The 22,013-nt window shown below is 38.5% G+C and overlaps 1 protein-coding gene across 16 annotated transcripts in view; it reads right to left on the reverse strand.

Annotated features, from left to right (window-relative positions):
- BRD8 (bromodomain containing 8) overlaps positions 1-22,013 on the reverse strand; it is a 49,038-nt gene that overhangs the window by 15,091 nt on the left and 11,934 nt on the right. For 3 of the 16 annotated variants that reach the window (XM_074291427.1, XM_074291428.1, XM_074291425.1), the window contains 17 exons: positions 21,302-21,871; positions 20,459-20,552; positions 20,236-20,282; positions 19,351-19,565; positions 19,050-19,142; positions 18,842-18,910; positions 17,688-17,865; positions 16,764-16,868; positions 16,050-16,094; positions 11,424-11,702; positions 10,454-10,726; positions 9,925-10,079; positions 6,961-7,050; positions 6,094-6,162; positions 5,060-5,237; positions 4,362-4,402; positions 3,457-3,853 (listed from right to left, as the gene is read on the reverse strand). In XM_074291427.1, coding sequence (XP_074147528.1) covers positions 3,847-3,853; positions 4,362-4,402; positions 5,060-5,237; positions 6,094-6,162; positions 6,961-7,050; positions 9,925-10,079; positions 10,454-10,726; positions 11,424-11,702; positions 16,050-16,094; positions 16,764-16,868; positions 17,688-17,865; positions 18,842-18,910; positions 19,050-19,142; positions 19,351-19,565; positions 20,236-20,282; positions 20,459-20,552; positions 21,302-21,871 — 2,508 coding nt within the window. In that variant the 3' untranslated portion in view covers positions 3,457-3,846. Of the gene's footprint in view, positions 1-2,618; positions 3,308-3,456; positions 3,854-3,884; positions 4,205-4,361; positions 4,403-5,059; positions 5,238-6,093; positions 6,163-6,960; positions 7,051-9,924; positions 10,080-10,453; positions 10,727-11,423; positions 11,703-13,942; positions 14,309-16,049; positions 16,095-16,416; positions 16,501-16,763; positions 16,869-17,687; positions 17,866-18,841; positions 18,911-19,049; positions 19,143-19,350; positions 19,566-20,235; positions 20,283-20,458; positions 20,553-21,301; positions 21,872-22,013 lie in introns of those variants that run through there. The other 13 variants (XM_074291434.1, XM_074291432.1, XM_074291429.1 and 10 more) reach the window with 11 other exon arrangements.

Genomic DNA, 22,013 nt, shown 5'->3' on the forward strand with positions numbered 1-22,013 from the left:
ATCAGATTGCTGTCTGGGAGAAGGGAGACAGAAGGGAGAGGAGAAAAATTTGGAACTAAAAAAAAAAAAGTAATTAAAAAAAAAAGATTTTGAATTTTTTTTTTTTACAAAAATTCACTTTATTTTTAAAATTATTATTATTAGTATAGCTTTTTATTTACAAAACATATGCATGGGTAATTTTTCAACATTGACCCTTGCAAAACCTTCTATTCCAATTTTTCCCCTCCTTTTCCCCACCCCCTCCCCTAGATGTCAGGTTGGAACTCAAAATCTTGTAAAAAATAAATACTGGCAGATATCTTTACATGTTATTGGGGGGAAAATACCATTAAGTGGGAAATTTTTTTGATAATTTGATTGGGATAGCATTGAATACATAATTTGTATAAAAATGTCATTTTTATTATATTGACCCTGTGTACCTCTGAATAATTAATGTTTTTCCAATTACTTAAATCAAATTTATATAAAAAGTTTTCAAAAAATAATTTTATGTACTTCCTGGGTTTGTTTTGGAAGGTATACTCCAAGGTATTTTATAGTGTCTTAAGAGTTCTTTTAAATGGGGTATCTATTTCTATCTCTTCTTGCAGGATTTTGTGATATATAGGAATGTTGATGACTTATGTGGATTTACTTTGGTCAAAGGCATGAACAGGTCTCAGAACTTAAAATTATGTACAACCATGTAAAAAAAAGTTACAGAAATCACTAATAAGAGAAATGCAAATCAATCTGAGTATCACCCTCATATCTCAACCCTCTAAACCCTGATATTAAAAAAATGACAAAAGATGGTAAAGTCAATGTTAAAGAGGCTGCAGAAATGCAGCTGCATATATATACCACTGAACAAGTTGTGAATTGAATCAAAATTATACAAAGCAATTTCAAATTAAGCAAGAAACATGACTAAAGCTTCCATACCTTTTGACCCTGAGACTGTACAGCTTTAAGGGGGTCAAAGACATAAGTATAAAAATAAAAACCTCTAAACAAGAAAGCAATCATAGGTGTGGTAACAAAAGAGCTGGAAACAATAAGCTATTTTCCCAAATGATAAATGATTATAAAGAATATGAACAATTTTTGGATGAAGAAATTAAAACCATTTCTAGTCATATGAAAAAATGCTCTCAATCACTATTGATTAGAGAAATGCAAATTAAGACATCTCTGAGGTACCAGTAAGCACCTGTCAGATGGACTAAGATGACAGGAAAAGATAATATACATTGTTTGTGAACTGATCCAACCACTCTGGAGAGCAATTTGGAACTATATGCCCCAAAGGCTAGCAAACTACATATTCTTTAACCAAGTAGTACCACTACTGGCTCTGTATCTCAAAGAGATCATAAAAAAGGGAAAGGCACCCACACGTGCAAAAAATATTTGTAGCAGCCCTTTGTGTAGTGCCAAGGAATTGGAAATTGAATGGATGCCCATCAGTTGGGGAATGACTGAATAAGTTATGGCATATGAATGTAATGGAATATTATTGTTCACTTAAGAAATGATCAGTAAGTTGACTTCAGAAAGGCCCGGAGGGACTTACATGAACTGATGCTAAATGAAGTGAGTAAAACCAAGAGAACAGTGTATACAGCAACAAGATTATATGATAATTCTGATGGATGTGGCTTTTTTCAACAATGAGGTGATTCAGGCCAGTTCTAATAGACTTGTGATGGAGAGAGCCATCTGCATCCAGAGAGAGGGCTATGTGGGACTGTGGATCACAACATAATATTTTTATCTTTTTTCTTACTGTTGTTTGCTTGCTTTTTTATTTTCTTTTTGATCTAATTTTTCTTGTGCAACATGATAAATGTGGAAATATGTTTAGAAGAATTGCAAATGTTTAACCTATATTGAATTACTTGCTGTCTAGGGGAAGGAACATGAGGGGAAAAGAGGGAGAAAAATTTGGAATATAAGATTTTGCAAAGGTGATTGTTAAAAACTATCTGCATATATTTTGAAAACAAAAAGCTATTACAAGATTTCTGTTGGTTAAGTTTTGCTGAACTGATTTTTTTTTCTCTTAAAATATTTTTGTTGGGGGCAGCTAGGTGGCATAGTGGATAGAGCACCAGCCCTGAATTCAGGAGGACCCGAGTTCAAATCTAGTCTCAGACACTTAATGCTTCCTAGCTGTGTGACCCTGGGCAAGTCACTTAACCCCAGCCTCAGAAAACAAAACAAAACAGGTACAGAATAGGGAGGATATATTTTGTCAATTAGAGAAATATAATTTAAGGTATTAAAATTTTCTTTTTAAAAGACAATGTTTATTCTTTTCCTTTTAAAAATAACATTTTTTAATGAGGCAATAAAGCAGGGAAGTTTTAAACGGATCATGGAATAATGTGGCTCTTTAAAAAATAGGGGATCTAGAATACTCAATTATATTCTAGTTGACAATCATCATCCAAGTCTTGATTTAAATGGGTAAAAAGTTTTGGGCAAATTAAATCCCCATGCATTAATCCTAAAATAGGACTGATATTATTCCTTAACTTTTCACCAAATATGAAATGAAATAACACAGCCATTCAGAAAAATATTGTCATCCTTTGCAAGAAAACATTTGTGCCCCAGAAGAGACTTACCTGAACAATGGTGAATCCAGATTTGAGGATGATATCTTCTATCTCTTCTTCTTTGTCTACAATATCTGGTTTTATAAGAGCCAGTGTTCTTTCTACATAAATCTGAGGTGGGGGCATTAACACCTCCATCTAGGCTTTTTAGATTCTTAGTTTCTGGGGATATTATGGATGGATGGATATTAACTGCAATGAGATCTGACCCACTTCCCCCACAAAATGCAATGATAGATGGCAATTGAGATTAGAGACTTCTCCAAGCTAGATAGCTGAATTTAGTAAAAATTTAACTACTGCTGCGATTTTTCCTAACTACTTAAGTACCACCCCAAGGGTGCTAATCCAGTAAATACGTCAGGTGCTCTATGATTTTCCCAGTGGCTTCCCCACCTCTGTCACAATCCTGTCCCCCCTCTATCTCCCCAGGGGTGGGTTGCCCGATTTTTTGCAGATGAGGTCACAGAAGCCCAGAGAGGTGGGTGACAGTGACCGGTGAGTTTTGGAGAGGCTTCAATGGAAGTAAGTAAATACAACTATGGAAGGCACACAGGGCTTTTTCTGATCCTTCTGGTGTCTTGCCTCCGTCTAGCCGGGCCTTCAATCCCTACCTGGTCGCACAGATCTCGGAACCGCCAACCCTCCTCTGCCCCTGTCTAGTGCTGCCTCTCAGGTTGCTAGGAGACACCAGAAACACGAAGGCAGCAGCAACGCCTCAGTGCCCCTCCCCCACTGGAGCCCCACTCCAGTTCCTAGACAAACAAGGCTAGAATTGCAACCAAACACAGGATGATGCTCCGCCCTTCTCCCTCATTCCCTCCCCCAATTAAAACGCAGTTCGAAATTTGTTAAACAACGTTTATTCTAAGGTCGGTCACACAAGAAGCCTGGTGGAAGCAGGAAGCCGGTGGGCGGAGGCACAAGCCGCAGACCTGCCCACTCCTCCGGGGTCCCTGACTAAAAATATCCCGGGCTTCTCTTGGGTGACTTAAGGCCTCTCAATCTTACAAACAAAGGATAACTCAACTCGAACAACCTCTGAGATATGATCCAGGTCAGGGCCAAGCGTCAAGTCCCTGACTCCAGAACAGCCTCGGCTCGGTCAGAGCTGAGGTCAAAAGTGAAGGTCAGGCTTGGAGAGCCATCCGGCTGGAAGCCCGAAGGCTCTCTGTGGTTCCCTGGTTAATCAGTCCACATCACTCAAGTTTTTTCTTCTGTCTAACCAAACAAATACTTAGCACCTGTGCCAGGCAAAGAGGAGAAAAAAATCGTCAATCTCAAAAGCAATGGATATCTGCACAATAGTGAAAGCAGCTAGCTACTTATCCTTTCCCCTTCTCCAGCTACCTTTTTATTAATTTAAAAAATTCAATGCAACCAAGGCATACAGTCTTTGCATGCAGGTCTTTTCTGACTGCTACACACCTTGGGAATGGGCAAAGATGGAATGATGTCAAATTTATATGAGCAAAAGCAGCTGCCTGAAAATATTCAATGGCTATAGCTTCTTGTTTAGAAGTTTGGCTGCAGTTTCTCCTCCCAATGGCTGTTGACTTGTGGCTTGGGGAATTGCTCCAGGAAACCTGCAAGATCTCACCACAGAAATTCATCCTTTCAGGATTCCTTTCCTCTTCCCCCAGCTTTTGTGAGAACCCATCTCTGCTGCTTTCCCCTGACTACTTGGGGTATAGTGGAAAGAACCCTGGATTTGGAGTCAGAGAACCTGGGTTAAAATCCCAGCTATGTTACCTTGGGCAAGTCACAACCTCCCTGGGCCTCAGTTTCCTCATCTGTAAAATGAGGGTGATGAATTAGATCACAAGTTCTTAACCTGTTGTCCATAAATGTTTCATTAAACTTCACTTAAATTCATTAAATATCACATCCTTTGTAATTCTATGTATTTTATGCATTAAAAAAAAAAACATTATTCTTAGAAGGGATTCATAGGCTTCTACAAACTGCCAAAGGGGTCCATGAGAAAAAAGGTTAAGAATCCCTGGAGATGATCTCCAAGGTATTTTCCCAAGACTAAATATGACCCAGTGATATTCCACTCTCTCTCTATATAGAGCTGCAACATATCTTTGTATCCCAGAATTTGTCTTCTGACACAGGTTTTAGAAATGGACTGCTGAGCCTGATAAAGGGCAAACCCAAAAAGGCTAAGAGGAGATCCCAGCATATATCACTTTGATTCAAATCAGGAAAAAGACAAAACAGATTAACTACAAAGTTCTGTGCTCTCCTATGACAGCCTCCTCTGGAGAAACAACAGCTGGGATTTAAGATTTGCTAAGCTATAAATTTCACTGTGAACCTATGAGGGGCTCAGAACCACACCTACCCATGACCTGTAGGGGGTAGAGCACTATTCCTAAACCATCACTTATGTGAATACTCTGTAAAGTGGCCTCCTTTTCCTACAAGCTGCTAAAATATAATACCTGGATCTGCTCTAGGACCTCTTTTTGCATCTCTATAGCCATGTGGTAAATATGATGGTCAGAGTCATTGTACATTACAGCATTCTGGAACATCAACATCAAGTCACGCTGGAACTGGGCCATACTGCGGATACGTCCCTTAGAGAGGCTCCTCTTCAAACTGGTTAAGTCCATAGGTCTGCAAGTGGCCAAGAGAGATCAAGAGGAATTACTTACTCATGTAGAATATATACTGGCCTAATGAATTCTTCCAGAGAACTGACTTCCCCCTTCAATAGGAGTTATGGCTTCTGATATTGTGAAAATGGTTATTTTCAAATGGTTATTTAAAAAAAGTATGAGTGCTCAGTACGCAGAACACTGTAAACATCTTTGATTTATTTACTCCCACTTTCCCTAGATAATTCAAATGCTATGAAGAATGACTGTTTTTCCTCAGGTGAAGAAAAACCAAAGGAGGAGAAAGGACTCAATAGGAAAGATGCCAAATAGTTATTTCTTACACTGAAAATATTTTTTAAATAAAAAATTGCTACATTAGTACAAAATTCTGCTTGTCATATGTGGCATCCATTTGAATTTTCTTGCCTTAATAAACCCACATCAACTTCCTAAGTTTCTTTTGGGCTTAACAGACAAAAGTAACTATACCAAGTAAGCTTGAAAAACAAAGAGAGAAGTGACTGACACTGACCGCTCTCACACAACCATGCAGATTCTCCTTTTGAAAGATTCAGTTCAAAAGGAAATCCTCAGAAATTACAAAGTACTAACCAAAGTCTTTTAGACTCAAGAGTACACACTGCTGCAAATGATCTGTTTGTCTTTTCTCACCCTCCTTTTCCTCCCAAAGAGAAAGATGTTGACTTCTTCATAGCTTTATTAACATCTTCTGCTGACAAACATTATTTTCCTTATTTCTAAGTGCAGCAAATAAGGCACAAAGTCATTTAAAATACAGGAAGACAGAATGAAAAGAGAACAGGCACAAGGATATGAAGCAACCAACCTTTCCTTCCCCCTTCTTCACTGACCTTTTCACCACATCCTTGTACCCCGGAGCTTGCCTATCTGACACAGGTTTCAGAAATGGACTGCTGAACCTGGTAAGGGACAAACCCAGAAAGGATAAGGGGAGCCCCAGCAGGTCACTTTGAATCAAAACAGGAAGATGGAACAGGTTAACTACAAAATCCTGTGCTGTTCTATGCCAGCCTCCTCCAAAGAAACACCATTTGGGAGTGGAAAAATCTGCAAATTCCCTCTTCATATATAAACATATAAAACACTTTATGTTAATGCCAGTTTAGAGCTCAGATACTTGTTTGAAACCTGTCTGCTAGGGTCCTAATGGAAAGAGGCATTTATTTTACCTATAAATTTGATCTCAGAGGTAGCATAATAAATAGAAAGCCAACCATGGGGTTGGAAGACCTAGGTTCAAAAACCTCCTTCTGACAGATAAAGGGTATATGATTATGCATAAGGGAACATCTTTAGTTCCCTAGGCACTGTTCTGCATTGGTAGAGGCAAGTTCCTTTGAGAAGTCTTCACCCCAATGAAATAAAAGGTTCAGAAATAAAAATTATAATTTTATTTCTTTAAAAGTTCCATTTCTGAAAAAAACTAGAAATTAAATTTTAAGGACAGCAACTTTTTCTTCCAGAAACCTGCAAAAGCAGGTTTATAAAGGTAATTGTTGGTGCTGATGAATGGAAAGGACTGATCAAAAGACAAGCTTTTGTCTTATGTGGTCCACTGCCAATATATGGGGTGTGTGTGTGTACTCATATCTTCTACTATGCCTGACCTACCTATCTTCTGACAACACAGCATGGGTAATATGCTTCAGTGGCGAACAGCCATACTACCTGCTTCCTGCCAAACTTGAGACACTTACCTGTGACTGGCAATCATTTTCCAGACTGGAAGGAGGGTTTTCTTGAATAGCAGCTGTTCCTTGACAGGATCACCCTGGTTTGGATCAGTCCTAGGAAAGGGACATGGTCATATCCCAAATGCTATTCTAGTTCTTTTAGACAGACAAGCAAGGTACTGAGTAAGCTTAGGCCTTAACTTTTTATCAGATTTCACCAAAGGAACGAACTTTATTCCTTGTATCTATTCACTATTAAAGAACTGAAATACTACAGAATGAGAGATGCTATGTTTTCAACGTTTTCATAAAGGAAACTCAAAATAATAAACTCAGTCTTCACAGTAACTCAATGATTGGTTTCCTTCTTTTTAAGGCTTTCCTGTGACCCTGACAGCACATCTATGATGATCTTTGTCTTCTTCACTCCTGTTAATCTGCTCTTCTGCAATTCTGACATTACATAGCTGAACCATGAAGTTCATCCCTTGACTTCAGCCAGAATGGCATGCAAATGCTGAGATTCTCTTTTGTATCTTCAGGAGAAAGGCTATATAGTCAACTAATCCAATTGTTTATGAAGTTTCACTTTCAGGAAATTCCCCTTAATGCTGAAACAGCTTAATTGTATATACTATTGGCCCAACACACATTTAGAGAATATTTTTGGTTTTCTATTTAAACCCATGTAAATGTGGTCTTATAAATTTAACAGAGCTTATTAATCCTATGAAAATGGAGAAAATTGAGTTTAATATTTCTATATTAATATGGCTATGAATTTCTGCATACTAATGTCACACATAATACAAGTGGAATATGCTTCTTCTAAAGTTAGCATTATAGATAGTTTCTGAAATTTCTAAAAATATACACAAATTACCATTTGCTAGACATCATCAATAAAAAAGGTGAAAACCTTTTCAGGATCTGCAATCATCTGCACTAAATTAAAACATCTTTCATTTTTATCTGATTCTACTTCCAAAAGGATGAAATCCAGAAAGAAGCTTAGCAAAAATCTCAAAAACAAACCAAAAAAAACTCGCAAAAAATCCAAAAAAAATTTTAAAAACCCCAAATGAAAATAAAACAAACCTCAACAACTCAGCATTCTGTTATTTATCAGCTTTTCCATATAGGAAAAACAGAATTCTAAAATTTGGTCATCAAAAATAACTCTGATATACTAAAACCATCTCATAAGCAGATACAGGATACTTTAGAAGCTGTAAGGGTGTGAACTTGGGCTCAGGCAGACTCCAGGGTTTTAAATCCTCTTCACACACTTCCTAGCCATGTAAACCTGGACAAGTTACAACTTCTCTAAAACTTCTTTACTTCATCTGTTAATAAGGATAACAACGATAACATCTTCCTTAGGGTTATTGTAAAGATTAAATAGGAACTCATTTTATTTATATATATACATATACACACATATATTTGTGTGTATTTTATCAATTTTAAAGGCTACATGTCAGCTATCAATGTTATTTTCTTATAAATACATATATCATATATTTTTTTTATTATTTTCTTAGTAATATAGTACCACCTTATGTCCCTGGTACAATTCAGAAGATAATTATCTAGTTTCATTTCACTTTTCTAACAAAGTGGGTAAGCATAGTGCCTGACACATAGTATATCCTATATCAATATATAGTTATTATAGATTTCTCTTTCCCCTTATGATTATTTTTAGCTTTAGTTTGAAATGTCTAATGCTCTACCGAAATATTAGCTATAAACAATTTTTAAAACCAATTTCTCCCCCTTCCATCACAACTCTGCATGCTTTAGTGAGAGATGATCTTGGTCAAGTTTGGTCTATGATCAAACAAATTTATCACATGATAGCTCAACCTGGTAATGGAAAACTGGGTCCATATTTCAAGCCTTTCCAACTTGAGGAGACCTGCCAAAGCATGTAGTCCTATGAATAACTTTTGAGAATTCAGAGTCACCTGTATGTCATGCTGCTGATTTCAGGGTAGTATTTTAGTGGAAATTTATTATTATATCTTATTGATAATAATTACCTATATTTCTTAAGATAGTTCATAGACCTCTCTATGATTTTTTCTTCTCAAAGATAAAATATCTTAACTTCTAATTCAGATTCCTGATATTCTTTAACCTTTTTTTTTAATCACCCTTATCATTTCCCTCAAACACAAACACAATCTCTTCTTTACTCTTGCTTATACTTACTTTAGGTGCAGAAACAGAAATTAATAGTATGAAAAGTATTCCTTAATTAGTAAAGCTCCCAGATTCCTAGCTGTCTACTACTAGGTGACAATACAGGCCAAGAAGCCAAACCTGAAATGTAGTCAATAATAGTCAATAAACATTTATGAAATGCCTAATATATGCTAAGCACTGTACTAAGTGGAAGGGATACAAATAAGAAAGACAGTTCCTACCCTCAAGGAGCTTACAATCTAATAAAGATGTTTTTGGAGACAGACATGCATTTCTAAAGAATGTTATCCTTCAGAGGAATTTTTTTGCTAAAAGGACAACCCAAAACCCCAACTTTTCAAATCTCTACTAGAAATAGTCTTACAATCTAATAAAGATGTTTTTGGAGACAGATATCCATTTCTAAAGAATGTTATCCTTCAGAGGAATTTTTTTGCTAAAAGGACAATCCAAAACCCCCACTTTTCAAATCTCTACTAGAAATAGTCAGTACTCTGTCATAATTACTGCATTTCCAATAAAAAAGCAAAGTTTTAACCTACCTTTTGATTTAGAGATGGAAAGTTGTCATGCAAAAAGGCTGAAAAAAATCACCAAAAGGAAAAACATTCCAGAATGCATTTCTTGTTTGACATTTATCATGTACCATCTTTGCACCTTTGTTATTCACATACATAAAGGATTATAGTAAAGTTATTAAAAATATCAAAAAACAAACCAAAACAAAATCAGATAATTATGACACATCTGACAACCATGGTTAAAGCTGTTACTCACATCTTGGAGGAAGAGGCATTGCTGAAAATTAAATCCACCAATGGAGTCTCCTTACTGTTGAGGCCATCATCACACTCACCCAAAGGTGGTTTGCTCTCTACCTCAGAGACACATCCTTCACTTTTTTCTTCTTTGGGTTCTTCCTTTGTCCCCCCCTGGGGAGGCCAGGAGACAAAGTAAGCTTTAGAACAAGCTTCAGTATTGGAGGCTTAAGAACCTTCTATTCTTAGGAGGCTTAATTACTTAAAGTACTAAGTAAAACAAACAAGTTTTAGAACTAGATGTATCAGCAGAATACTTAATAACTCTATAAGAGAACTTTCCCTTTTTTTCCTCCAGAACAAATAAGAAAACACTATACTCCTGACATCAGCAAGCCCTATGAAAAGGTCTCAAGGCTGATAGTATGGTATACTCTTCAATACTTATTGACAAATCAGACTTTCTAGATTAGATCAGAGCAGATAGTCAAATTGGTTGAGCAATGAGAAACATCCTAGTTAGGCAACTGGTTTAGCTCTTCACTTACCTCTTTACTCTCTGGGGGTGGCCCCTGAACTTCACATATATCTGAGGGAACTGGGGCCATTTCTGGCCTCTCATTTTTTCCCTCCAACTCCTTCTGTGCTACTGAGCCGTTCCCCATGGCTGGAAACTCCTCCATCTCCCTGCATGGCTCCCCTGCCTCTCCCTCAACATCTTGAGTTTCCCTTCCTTCTTGCTTCCTAGAGCCAGGCTGAGACCTGCAGCCCTCACTTGTTCCCTTGCTGCTGATGCACAGTGGCTCCATCAAGTAGGCTACCTGCAATAACAGTTTATTTCCATATTCATAAGGACACCAATGGAAATCATCACCTAGACCCACAATTGAACTAAAAAACAGGTGTGTACCTGGTTATTTTTGAGAAGGCTTTATCCCAATGGCTGTACAAAACCCTTCTATTCACCACCACCCTCCCGAAACCCAGCCCATTTCAAGTACTTTGCTCCCACCCACAGTTGTTTCAGCTCAAAGTCACAGAATACTATAACTATCAACTTCATTTACATTATATAATAATTATTGATCTCCCTGGTTCTATTGAAAGAATGAAATGCAGCATTACTACAAATGGTCCTGAGTTGCTTTTTATTAAAAATCTGTTGTATAATTTCCTAGGTACAGGTAATTCCTAGTATAAAAACTTTCTTCAGTAATACAGAATGGCAATTCATCTTTAAAAAATCTTAAAGAGCTGCCTTGGGCACTAAGAGGTTAAATGGCTTGCCCATGGTCATATGCTAAGGAAGACAACTATAGAAGAGGCAAGAGATCTTCCTGACCCTCTATATCAGACCCTGTCTGAATTCTGACAGGGCTTGTTGAGCAGTAATCATCTCAACTCCCTCAAACTGGTGTCTCAGAAAAACATGTGGGGAAAAATATAAAAGAAAAGTTTTCTAAGAGGGTGAAAATTTTCCCTCATTCTGGCCTGACCACTCTGAGCAAATACGATTACCTCAGAGAGGAAATGAAGGAGGTTCTGATGGTTGAATTGTTCTGTCTCTTCCTGGGATTCCTCACTGCCTCCATCCCCCATAAGAGGGTCACTGGACTCTCTGCCTAAGTTGCTCTCCTCTAGCTCCTCTGCTCCTGGCTCTTCTGTTTCCCTCCAGTTGCCCACTTCAAGATCCAGACTGGAGTCCCATGAGCTGAAGAGGGACCTGTAGTCGTTGCTCAGCTCAGAATCATTAGGATAATCTTGTTCAGAATCCAACCAAACCCAGTCATGCCCCATCTGCAAATACACAGAAAAAAGGATTAGATTCATTCAACATTCCAGAACCATCCCCAATATCCAACTTTTTCCCACAGTTCAGAACATTGTCAGGAATTTCTCTTTAAGAAGGGGAACATTATCTTAAATTCCCAAGTTGACTTTTAATATTTCTTCGAATTGCAGCTAAAGGGAAATAAAGAGTAAAGAAAAAGTACTGCAAACTACAAAACAACTATTACTCCCAATCCCAAAAGTTTTGTTTAAGATTTCTCAAGTATTCAGCCCAAGGCAAAGATAATAGATCTATCCAGGCAAATTCCTGAAAAATACTCTTTTCCCGGAAAAGTGACACATTACAAAATGCAAGGTAAATCTGAGGAAATTTGCCCACTAACCATAGTTCTTAATTCCTATTTGGCTTTATCTTTGTCATTCCTTTGACACTGTTCTGAGTTTGCCAATGTTCTAGCCAAATCTTGAAAAGTGATAAACCTCGTTTCGAAGTCAAACTGTCCAATTTTCCTATCCCTCTGACTTTACTTCCCATCTTTCATTTGACGATAATATCCTCTTACTAAAAATGAGCATCAAGGCTCAGTTCCTAGCCCTCTGCTCAGTGTGTGTAGTGTGTCTCTCTCTCTTTCTCTCTCACACACACACACACACACAGAGTAAGACTTCAATTTTTATCTATTGTAATGACTCAAATATTTATCATTCACTCATATAATCACTCAACTCTTTGTTTCTTAGCCTTACCTGCCCAAAAGACAGTATTCCTTGGATGCCTTGACATCATAAATTCAACATGTCCAAAATTCAACTAATCTCTTTTAAAAAGAAATTTCTCCTTCTCAACACTCCCATCCAGTATCAGTAGCATTCTTCTAAACTTTTGAGATTACAACTTTTCAATGTCCCTCCCCACATCCATTTGCTGGATCTGGAGTTGAAGTCTTCTGTATAAATTTCAGCTCTCCCCAGTATATGGGGAAGTAACCTTGGGCAAGTCCCTATAAACATTAGTCCTAGTACCCTCATCTTTAAAAGAGAAGAATGGACCACATGACCTCTAAAGTTCCTTCCAGCTCTAGAATTAGAATCTCATAAAAATCTAATAGTCTCCTCTTATATTCTTTACATTCACCCTTATCTCTTCAGGCCCCTAAACTGATTATCTCCTAGGGGAATACAATATAGCCTCTGGCAATACCAACATTGTTCTAAAAACCTAAATTACTTTCTTGATAAAGATTTCTTATCAAATCCAAATTCCTAATATTCTAATTCCTTCATTAACCAAATCCCAATCACCTAGTATCTTTACTATTCACCATAAAAGTTTTACTTACTCTTAGCTCTATGCTTTCTTATGCTACTCCAATTTATCAATCTACTCTCAATGTGACCCTTCAATACCCACTTCCTCCAGTTTTCTGTAGTTCTTAAAACCTTTAGTATCATCATAACTTGAAAATGACTTCCATTTCTTTTATCTACAACTTGAGTAGAAGACTTTCATGGCACAAGGATTTTGGCACCCGTCCTAATATCAAGTAATGGCACAAAAATTATCACTCAAGTGCTACTATTTAAGGTTATTTATGCTTTTTAACGATGATAACATTCACTTACATTTACCTTTCTCCAAAGATCTCAAAGTACTTTATAGATTCCATAATATCTATAATAATGCAAAACTATCACTAAAATGACACTTTATTTGTAAACTTCATTTGTATCAATGAAAACCTAGAGTAAGGTCGGTCAAATCAAAGAATAACTTTTAAAAGCATTATTCATTCTTCACATTAAAATCTTGGAAATTAATTTCTAAAACAGACAAAAAAAAAAAATCTGTGTGGAGGCTTCAATGCATAACAGGGAAAAAGGTAGTCTTTTTTGTTCTAGAAATGCCAAATACAAAGGTAGCTAACATCACTAAAATGAAAGATAATCCTTCCTGTTTATGCATTGGCTAAACTCTACTCTTGAGAATCCTTTTAAAATGTGCATCAAAAGACCTCTACCGGCCTCTATCCCACAGAGACTAGCTAAGCATATGGATTTAAATTGTGAATAGTTACTTACCTTCTCTAATGACCCACCATGGAACATACTTGATATCCTAGGGACAATTTTTCCCTCTTGCAGTCTCAAGCCAAAAAGTGGTGAGACAACTGAATATATACACAGGCTGACTGATCTCATAAAGAAAGCTATCGAAACTGAAAATGAGCACACAAACATGGCTAAGGTTTTCTTTCTTCTAGAGTTTATTGTATACATAGACACTTGACAAGTTAAAAAAGTCTGTACACTTCACATGACAGTACAAACTGGCCACAACTGCTAGCTACACATGGGAACATGAACATGGGCCATCACTTCTGCCCTAAAACGGGCAGTCCGCCGAGGACTCTGACTCTCCAAGAGGTTTCCTTGGCCTGTGCATAGTCGCCCAGCCGCCTCTTGTTCCACCCTGGGAGCAAGGTCAACAAGCCCAAGCTCAGTCTTCTCCCCTCTTTTCTCTCGGCTTCAGCACAGAAAGGTGATTTAAAGCTTCACTTCTTCATCTTCAAGTCAGCTTCAATGGCACAGCGGCGCCCTCTTGTGCCCCCATCCTAAATGACAGGCAAACAAAGAAAGGGGAGCGTCAGAGAAGGTCAAAGGTTATGGGAAGGTGGGACCCGGCACGCTTGGGAGTCAAGTTTCTCAGGAGACAAATCAGCAGAGGAATCCAAGGAAATGTGGTGCATTTCTGTCTTCCCACAAAGTGGCTGAAGAGCACCTGGTAGTATGTGAGAGGAGATGCAAGGGAGATACAGGATAGGGAATCCTGTTCAAACCCAAAACAGAGGCTTTTAGCATTCACCTTGGGGATCCCACAGAACAAATATTAGTCATCCCACCCACAGTTCCCAGATCCCTGTGCAAAGGGACAGGAAGAGTCAAAACAAAGATAGAAAGTCAGAAAGGGCAGTGAACAGTGAGATTCTTGGCTAACGTACCTGTCCAGCTGTTGGGGTCCCTACAAGAAAGGCCTTTCCTGCCGACTGACCCTGGCACTAGCTCCCTAGCACCTCCTGACAGCTGCTTTCCATGAGGGCAGGACAATCAGAAGGCTTCTTTCCATCTGCTGCTCTCTCCCTGCAGCCCAGCTCCTTCCTCTTGTGCAATATTTTGCTGTCTTCAATAGATAAAGGTTAGAAGACCAATCCTATAAACCGGCCTTGCAGCAGCCAGACACCCGCCTGGGTGATCCAGAGTCACTGATGATGGGCAGCAGGCCAGTAGGAAAGAATGGTGATTGTATTTAATTTGTTCTTTCGGTAGTACAGGCTGGGAAGCCTGTGGGAGAAGATGAGCTAGTGAACATCTTTGGTGGGCCAGTAAATTTTTGTTACTAATTTGCCAAGTCTTTAAAACTTTTTCTGTTCCCAACTCAAGGACACAGGTTGCCTGTGAAGCAACAGGAAGAATAATAAAAATACCACCACCTTGCATTTGTATAGTACTTAACTCTTTTCAAACCATTTTTACAACTATAATTTAATTCTGTCCTCACAACATCCCTGTGAGGTAGGTAACACAGGTAATCATTATATCTATTATGCAGAAGAAATATATAAATGAGGCACAGATAAACTGACTTGCCCAAGGTCACAAAATAAATTAGTGAACAAAGATTAGTAATCAGTTTTCCTAATTCTTAGTCTGGTGTTCTTTCTTTCACACCATGCTACTTCTCTGACCCACAATGAACAAAGTGGAGAAAGAAAAGTCAAAACCACTTCTTGATTCCATTAAGCAAACTTAGGCTGGTCACTCCAACAGATCCCTCATCCCTGACCCGCCCACTTGTATTATCACTCTGCAAGACCTTTTGGTATGCTTGGTCTTGTTACTTATTTTAAAGGAGGAAATGAAGACAGACTGAATATCTGCAAGTATAAGAAGCTGTTAGAAAGCCAGCCAATAACTGTTTTGATAACCTTTCATTTGCAAAAGGATAACTTACATATAGTATGATCCTATAAAAAAGCTGGAGAGAAGAAAAGGGAATGTGCATCCTACATCCTTCATACCACCACCCAAAGAATATATATAACCCTCCTAACTTAGTGACCCCTTATCAGCATAAGCAGTACCCACCCAATGCACACACACACACACATACATACAAGCATGCATGCATAGAAGACAGGAATATGGTAGAGAAAAACACTTCTTATGCAATAACCCGAATAAATAGAAGTTCAAGACATTGCTAGAATCTTGCCAGTTTTCCCTCTGCCACCCTCCCCTACCAGGAGCTGAGAACATTTGTGGCATCAACATCCCTTGCAACCATTCAATACTTACAAAGAGAGAGAGAAGGAAGGCAGGAGAGCCCATGGGGACACTGTCCTGTTAGAGGACAAACAAACACTGATCAGGTTCCATAGAAACTCTCAGCCACAAGCAACCCACACTTTAGGACATAGACTCAAGCACCATACACAAACACATAACCACACACACAAACACACAAACGGATACAGACATAAGACAAAAAATATTTTTTTTAACTCAAGAACAAGAGGAGAGGACATTGTAAGACAAAGCTAAAAGCAATCTGGCTAGTAAGCCTCTAGCATGGGGAGTTCACTGGCACCCAAACCCTTGCAAATTGAGTAGCTTCCCCCACCTTGAAAGTGCTGTCCCCAGCAAGAGCACTCACTCAACTTACGGTTTCCCCCAAGTGACTGGATCTGTCTCTCTCAGTCACTCCCGGCTTCTTCAATGTTTGGTTTGGGAGAAAACGTCCACCGTGCTACGGGGAGAACGTCAGGACTTCTGGGAGCGGCCTATCCAACGCCCAGAGGTCTGACTATTGATAAAAGATGCAGCTTCCAGATTATCAGGCATCCATCTGACTATAAATGTTGCTAAAATTCTAAAGATCTATGTGTACTTGTGGGTTGGAAAATCTAATCATGGGAGCACAGCAGTTTTCTTAAGATGTTTTGGGTTCTATCACCAGATCTCTGTAATATAGATTTATGCTAGGCATAGTGTATAGTCTGGCTCCCTCACCTTCTCTGAAGCATCCTGTTTGCGGGTAGAATCCCTCCCTCGAAGGCTTTTGGCACTGATTCCAGACTCGGATGTCTGCATGATCAGCTGTGTGGCCAGGAATTGCTGTAGGGAAAAGACAAGAAGGTTGGCAAAGGCCATCAAAGACTGGCAATGGCAGCAAGGACAAGAATTTCAGTGGGGAAAATGCAAGATTATTAAGTATGGATTGATTCCATATCATTCAGTACAATAGTAATTTGGAGCACAAACTTTAGGAAAAAAAGAGATACTAGTTTGAAAAAATATGATTCAATTTATATAGAACTTCTACCACTACATTGATTCCTGGCAATGAAGCAACAGGACAGAGTTAAAGAAGTTAAGATGCTAATCATCTGTAGAGCTTTTCTGGTAGCACTCAAAATTATAGGTAAAACAAATATGACAATAATCTTGTGTTTCTAGTTGGGATACTCACATTACTCCACATCATGACTAATTTTATTTTCTGATGATTTCTTTGGGGGAGGGAGTTCTTTAGGAAAAAACTCCCTCAACCAATGCAGATTGACAACTATTCTGCATCTTATAGTTATAGAGAATCATTTGGGGTGTAAAGAGGAGAGCCTTGCCAGGTGTCATATGATAAGATGTGACAGAGCTGGGATAGGAAACTAAATTATCCTGACTCTAAAACTGATTATTTAGTCACTACACTAGACTTGTCAAATTCAGAGCCAGATTAACTTCTAACTGGAAAATGTTCAAAAAAATAATCATACAAGCTAAATGATGTTCATTTGTGATTTTTAAAGTCATTATGTGGCTAGTAGAGATAAGAGATCCCTTTCTGTTTGCATCTGACACCTATGCATACATCATGGTTATGTCAGCAGCAAAGCATCTTTCACTCAGATCAAACAAGAAGGATTCTGCCATTACCTGGATTTGTTCCAAAACATCCCTCTGCATCTCCACAGCCATGTGGTAGACATCATGGTCAGAACTATTGTACATCACGGCATTCTGGAACATTAGCATGATGTCTCGCTGAAATTCAGCTGTTGTCCTTATTAGTCCATTCTCAATGTTTTTCTTAATGGTTGACAAATCCATAGGCCTGAGAAGGGAACACAGGGTAAACAACAATGAAGAAGGTGATGCTTGCTGTTCAATCTTCTGAGGACACCAACTCTTGCTACTGTTCCTACTAGACTAGACTCAGACCATAACTGTTTCAACTCTAGCCGACTCCAAAACAAGTACTGAATAAACCAAAAAGGCAAATAAGTTTTATATACAGCTTAGGAGACAGAAGACCTGTGACACTAGACTGAAAAAAAAACAGCAAATGTATCATTTATATATTCTGAATACCAGTGGTTACCCTTACTAATATGGTCGAATTATCAGTTCTATTTAGTTTTAAACACATTCTCAATTACCACTCTACTAGAAGCCCTCATTGTCACATGCCCAAACTGTTTAAATAGCCCCCTAATAAATCATCTCTTCACTTCTCATGGCTTGATTAATTTTTCCTATTTCAATCATATTTAAAAATCTTCGGTTGCTCATCTTTCTTCCGTACCTGGAATTTACAGCCACAATCTGGTACCACCCTAACTTTCTACTTCAACTCATACTATTTTCTACTCTATATTTTGCTTTTTATCCAAAAGGACTTGTTTCCTCTGAGTAGAGCTTATTATGCTTGGAATATCTTCCCTTGTTATGTGTTAAAAATTCCTACTTATCATTTAAAGCTTATCTCAAATGTCACCACATGTTGATATTTCTACAGAATGTTTTATACTAATGCTCATATAATGTGGACACTTAGAAAATGCTTATTATTGTTTTCTGTACCTTCCCTATCCCAGCTGATTTCCATCTTTTGCTTCTTGGAGTTCATTTTGCTTGTCACCTTTTTAATGCATTCATTACATATTATTTTTAAGTTGCACACAGGCAAGGAACATTTCTTCAACAATTTCTTCATAAAGAGATATTTAATAATTGTTTAAGTGAATGTAAAATTTGCTATATGTTTTCCAAGTAGTGTATCTGCTTAAAGTACCAAGATCATTGCTTACCTCTGTACGATGCTATGGTAACCAGGTGCTATGTCATCTGTGACAGGTTGCAAGAAGACATTGGCATACCTGTCCAAAATAAAAGACATTATAAACTCACCTTACTTATTAGTACAAATATTAGTAATATTTTCTGTTACACGGCCTATTATTCCTTGGATGAGACAGAGAGAATCCTACCTCTGAGTTGAACAAAAATCATACTTGCCTGTGATTGGCTGCAGCTCTCCATACCAGCATGATAGCTTTCTTCCATATCTTCTGGGCCTGAATTGCTTCCTGATCCTCACTACAAACAGAACTGAAATAAAAAGAGCCTGTGAGATAAAGGAGTCCCACATCAGGCACAACTCCAAGAGAATACACCTCCAGGGCTCTCAGTCAACTCTGAGCTTACCCTTTAATCCAGGTCAAAAGATGAAAGAGGATAAGAAGGTGAAATAGAGAAAAAGATAAACTATTTCCTATCCTCCTCCCTACCCGGAAGTCTAAGAATATTTGATACTCACAATTGTGAAGATGCAGGGCTACTGGGGATGGAGTCTGCTAAAGTGTGGGACTGAAGAGTAGCATTATGAATACTAAAGCCATCATCACTCTCGCTCACAGGAGGTTCATTATCCATTTCAGACAGATAACCCTCTCCCTGATCTTCTTCCTTGGCTTCTTCTAAGCTAGCTGCTTCACTGGCCCCATCTTCATCTTCATCCTCACCTGGGGCATCCTGAAATATAAGATAGATACAATCAGCAAACTTCTGACCTGGAATCAATCAAATTAAATTACCTATAAAAGCCTAATACTCACATTTACTGACTATGCCTCATCCACCCATACTACCTGTATGTTCAAAATATCATTTGTACAAAGGTCAAGAATTATGCTTTGGAAAAGCTTAACACACCCAGGAACTTAAGACATAAGTATGAGGCCCATCCCATACTTGGCTTTTTCAGGCACAGAAATGAAATGGATTTAATGTGATGTGTCATTTTACAAGTTCCCTTTTAATTACTTTCTGAAATCTGGAAAGCAGATTCTCTGAGAAGCAGAGAAAGACAAACTTTCTCTTTAGACAATTTGCCTTTTTTTTTCTAAATGAATTTTTTTTTCCTTGCCTATTTATATATAGCTCTTTACCCTGGTATCATTTTTTGGTATTTCCAATTCTTATCAAATGCACTGCTCTTTGCATAAAGCACTAAAATGAACTTTATGTAGCTCTGACATAAGAAATAACATAATTAGAGTAGGGATAACTTAATCTTGCTCAATACCTAGAATCAATTGTTTCATTTCCCTCCTAACATTCAAATCTCAGAAAAATTGGGGGGCAAAATGTTGAAATGGGGGGCAACATCAAGTCATGTGGCAAAAAGAAAATATTAAATTACCTTTATCTGGCTTCCAAAAATAGTTCCCGATTCTTCTTTCATCGAATCTGCAGAGAAAAAATAAACTTCAAGTGTTTCTCCTTACAAATTTCTTCTGCTAGTGCTCTTTCCTTTCACACTGACCTCTGCTCCTTTACTGGCTATCCAAAAGTCAAATTATGTCAAAAATAAGAATTGATTCCATTGAGTTGGCTGCCTGGAGAGCATAACTTTCTTAATTTACCTGACAACTCAAACTTGTGCTGATTATCTGTCTCTGAAGGATCTTCAATGGGATTTTGAACATGTGGGAAAGATATCACACTTTCAGGAGAAGCCTAAAGAAAAAACACAAAACACTTAGTATCCAAAAATCAGACAATGAGACCAAAAAGAGAAATGTCAAATCCCATCTACGTATTCAACCACTTAAGCAGGAATGGGATAGATTTCTCCTTATCATGCATGGTTGATGGGATTCAGGTAGTACTCAACACAGCATTAGTAAGAAAAACTCTAATGCTATCATGTCACTGGGAAATGGGAAACCATGCCCTATGTCACTTCTTTAACTTCAATGTAACCTACTGTTATGGGCCAGAACTTCAAACAAGATACTAAGTGAAATTGAGGAGACAATAGTTAAATCTAGTTTAGCACTGATTTAATCCTACAACAAATAATTGTTTCCTATTGATTTATACTATAAACCTAGTGGTTTATACTCAGTGTACAGCATATAAGCTAGGAGCCTAAGCTAGGATTCATTCAGAGAGAAGGCAAAGGCAAAGGACTAGTGGCAGGAATTAAGCTCACAGAACCAAGGGGAGAAATTCAATTCGATCTTCAATCTTCCTGGTGGCTGGCCTGGACTTCTGCACTTCCCCACTAAGACCAAGGCCAGACTGAAAGGCTCTCCAGAAAGCTGCCCAGCCCCAGGAAGGAGATAATAAAGGATTTGGACTTTTAACACCTAGCTGTTCTTGAACTGAAACAAAGACTGCCTCCAGAGACCCCAAGAAAATCTCAAGAAAGAACATTACATTTTAGAGAGAACATTTACACCTACCACCCACTCTCCTGATACCTCTATCTTTACTGTAGAATGTGCAGGCTCATCAACTTTCCCAATCAAGGTCTCCACTTCAGGAATCTCTGCTGCGGCGGCGGCTGTGGCGGCAGCCACAGCTGCTGCAGCCGCAGCCACTGCAGCAGCAGTGGTAACAGTGGTGGCAGCGGTGGCAACAGCACTGGTGGTGGCAGTGGCAGCAGCAACAGCAACACTGCCTCTAGGTTCCTCTTCTACATCTTGACTTCTAAGCTCAGGCGGCTCTGCGTTTGCTGTTATAACAACTCCAGCTGGTGCTTCAGGACTGGGAATACTGGGCTCCGGCTCTACTGGTTCAACTTTGATCTCAGCACTTGGTTCCACAATGTCTACCAGATCACGGATTGCCTTTGTCTCTGACTCCTCAAAGTCAAGCCTCTCTTGCTTGACTGTCATGTCTGCTGAGGGAGCAGGGATTGGCTTCTCTTGCTCTGGTTGAAGAGAATGCTCCCAAGGGCCAGGCAGGGACTGGGGGTCATCATTTTCTTCACAGAATGACAGGGCAGCTTCTACAGCAGCCACATCCAAGACTTCTGGATGATCATCAACCTGTTCCATAATACAGACAGTAATGAGATTATCAAGGGAGGCCTTGGCCCAAAAATTTCATTAGGAGATGGTCTGAATCTATAGTTTCCCGTTTGACAATAGCAACCATGGGGTCAGGTACCACAAAAGGAAGATAGGGATA

The sequence above is a fragment of the Sminthopsis crassicaudata genome, chromosome 2, assembly GCF_048593235.1.
Source record: "Sminthopsis crassicaudata isolate SCR6 chromosome 2, ASM4859323v1, whole genome shotgun sequence".
Classification (NCBI taxonomy): domain Eukaryota; kingdom Metazoa; phylum Chordata; class Mammalia; order Dasyuromorphia; family Dasyuridae; genus Sminthopsis; species Sminthopsis crassicaudata.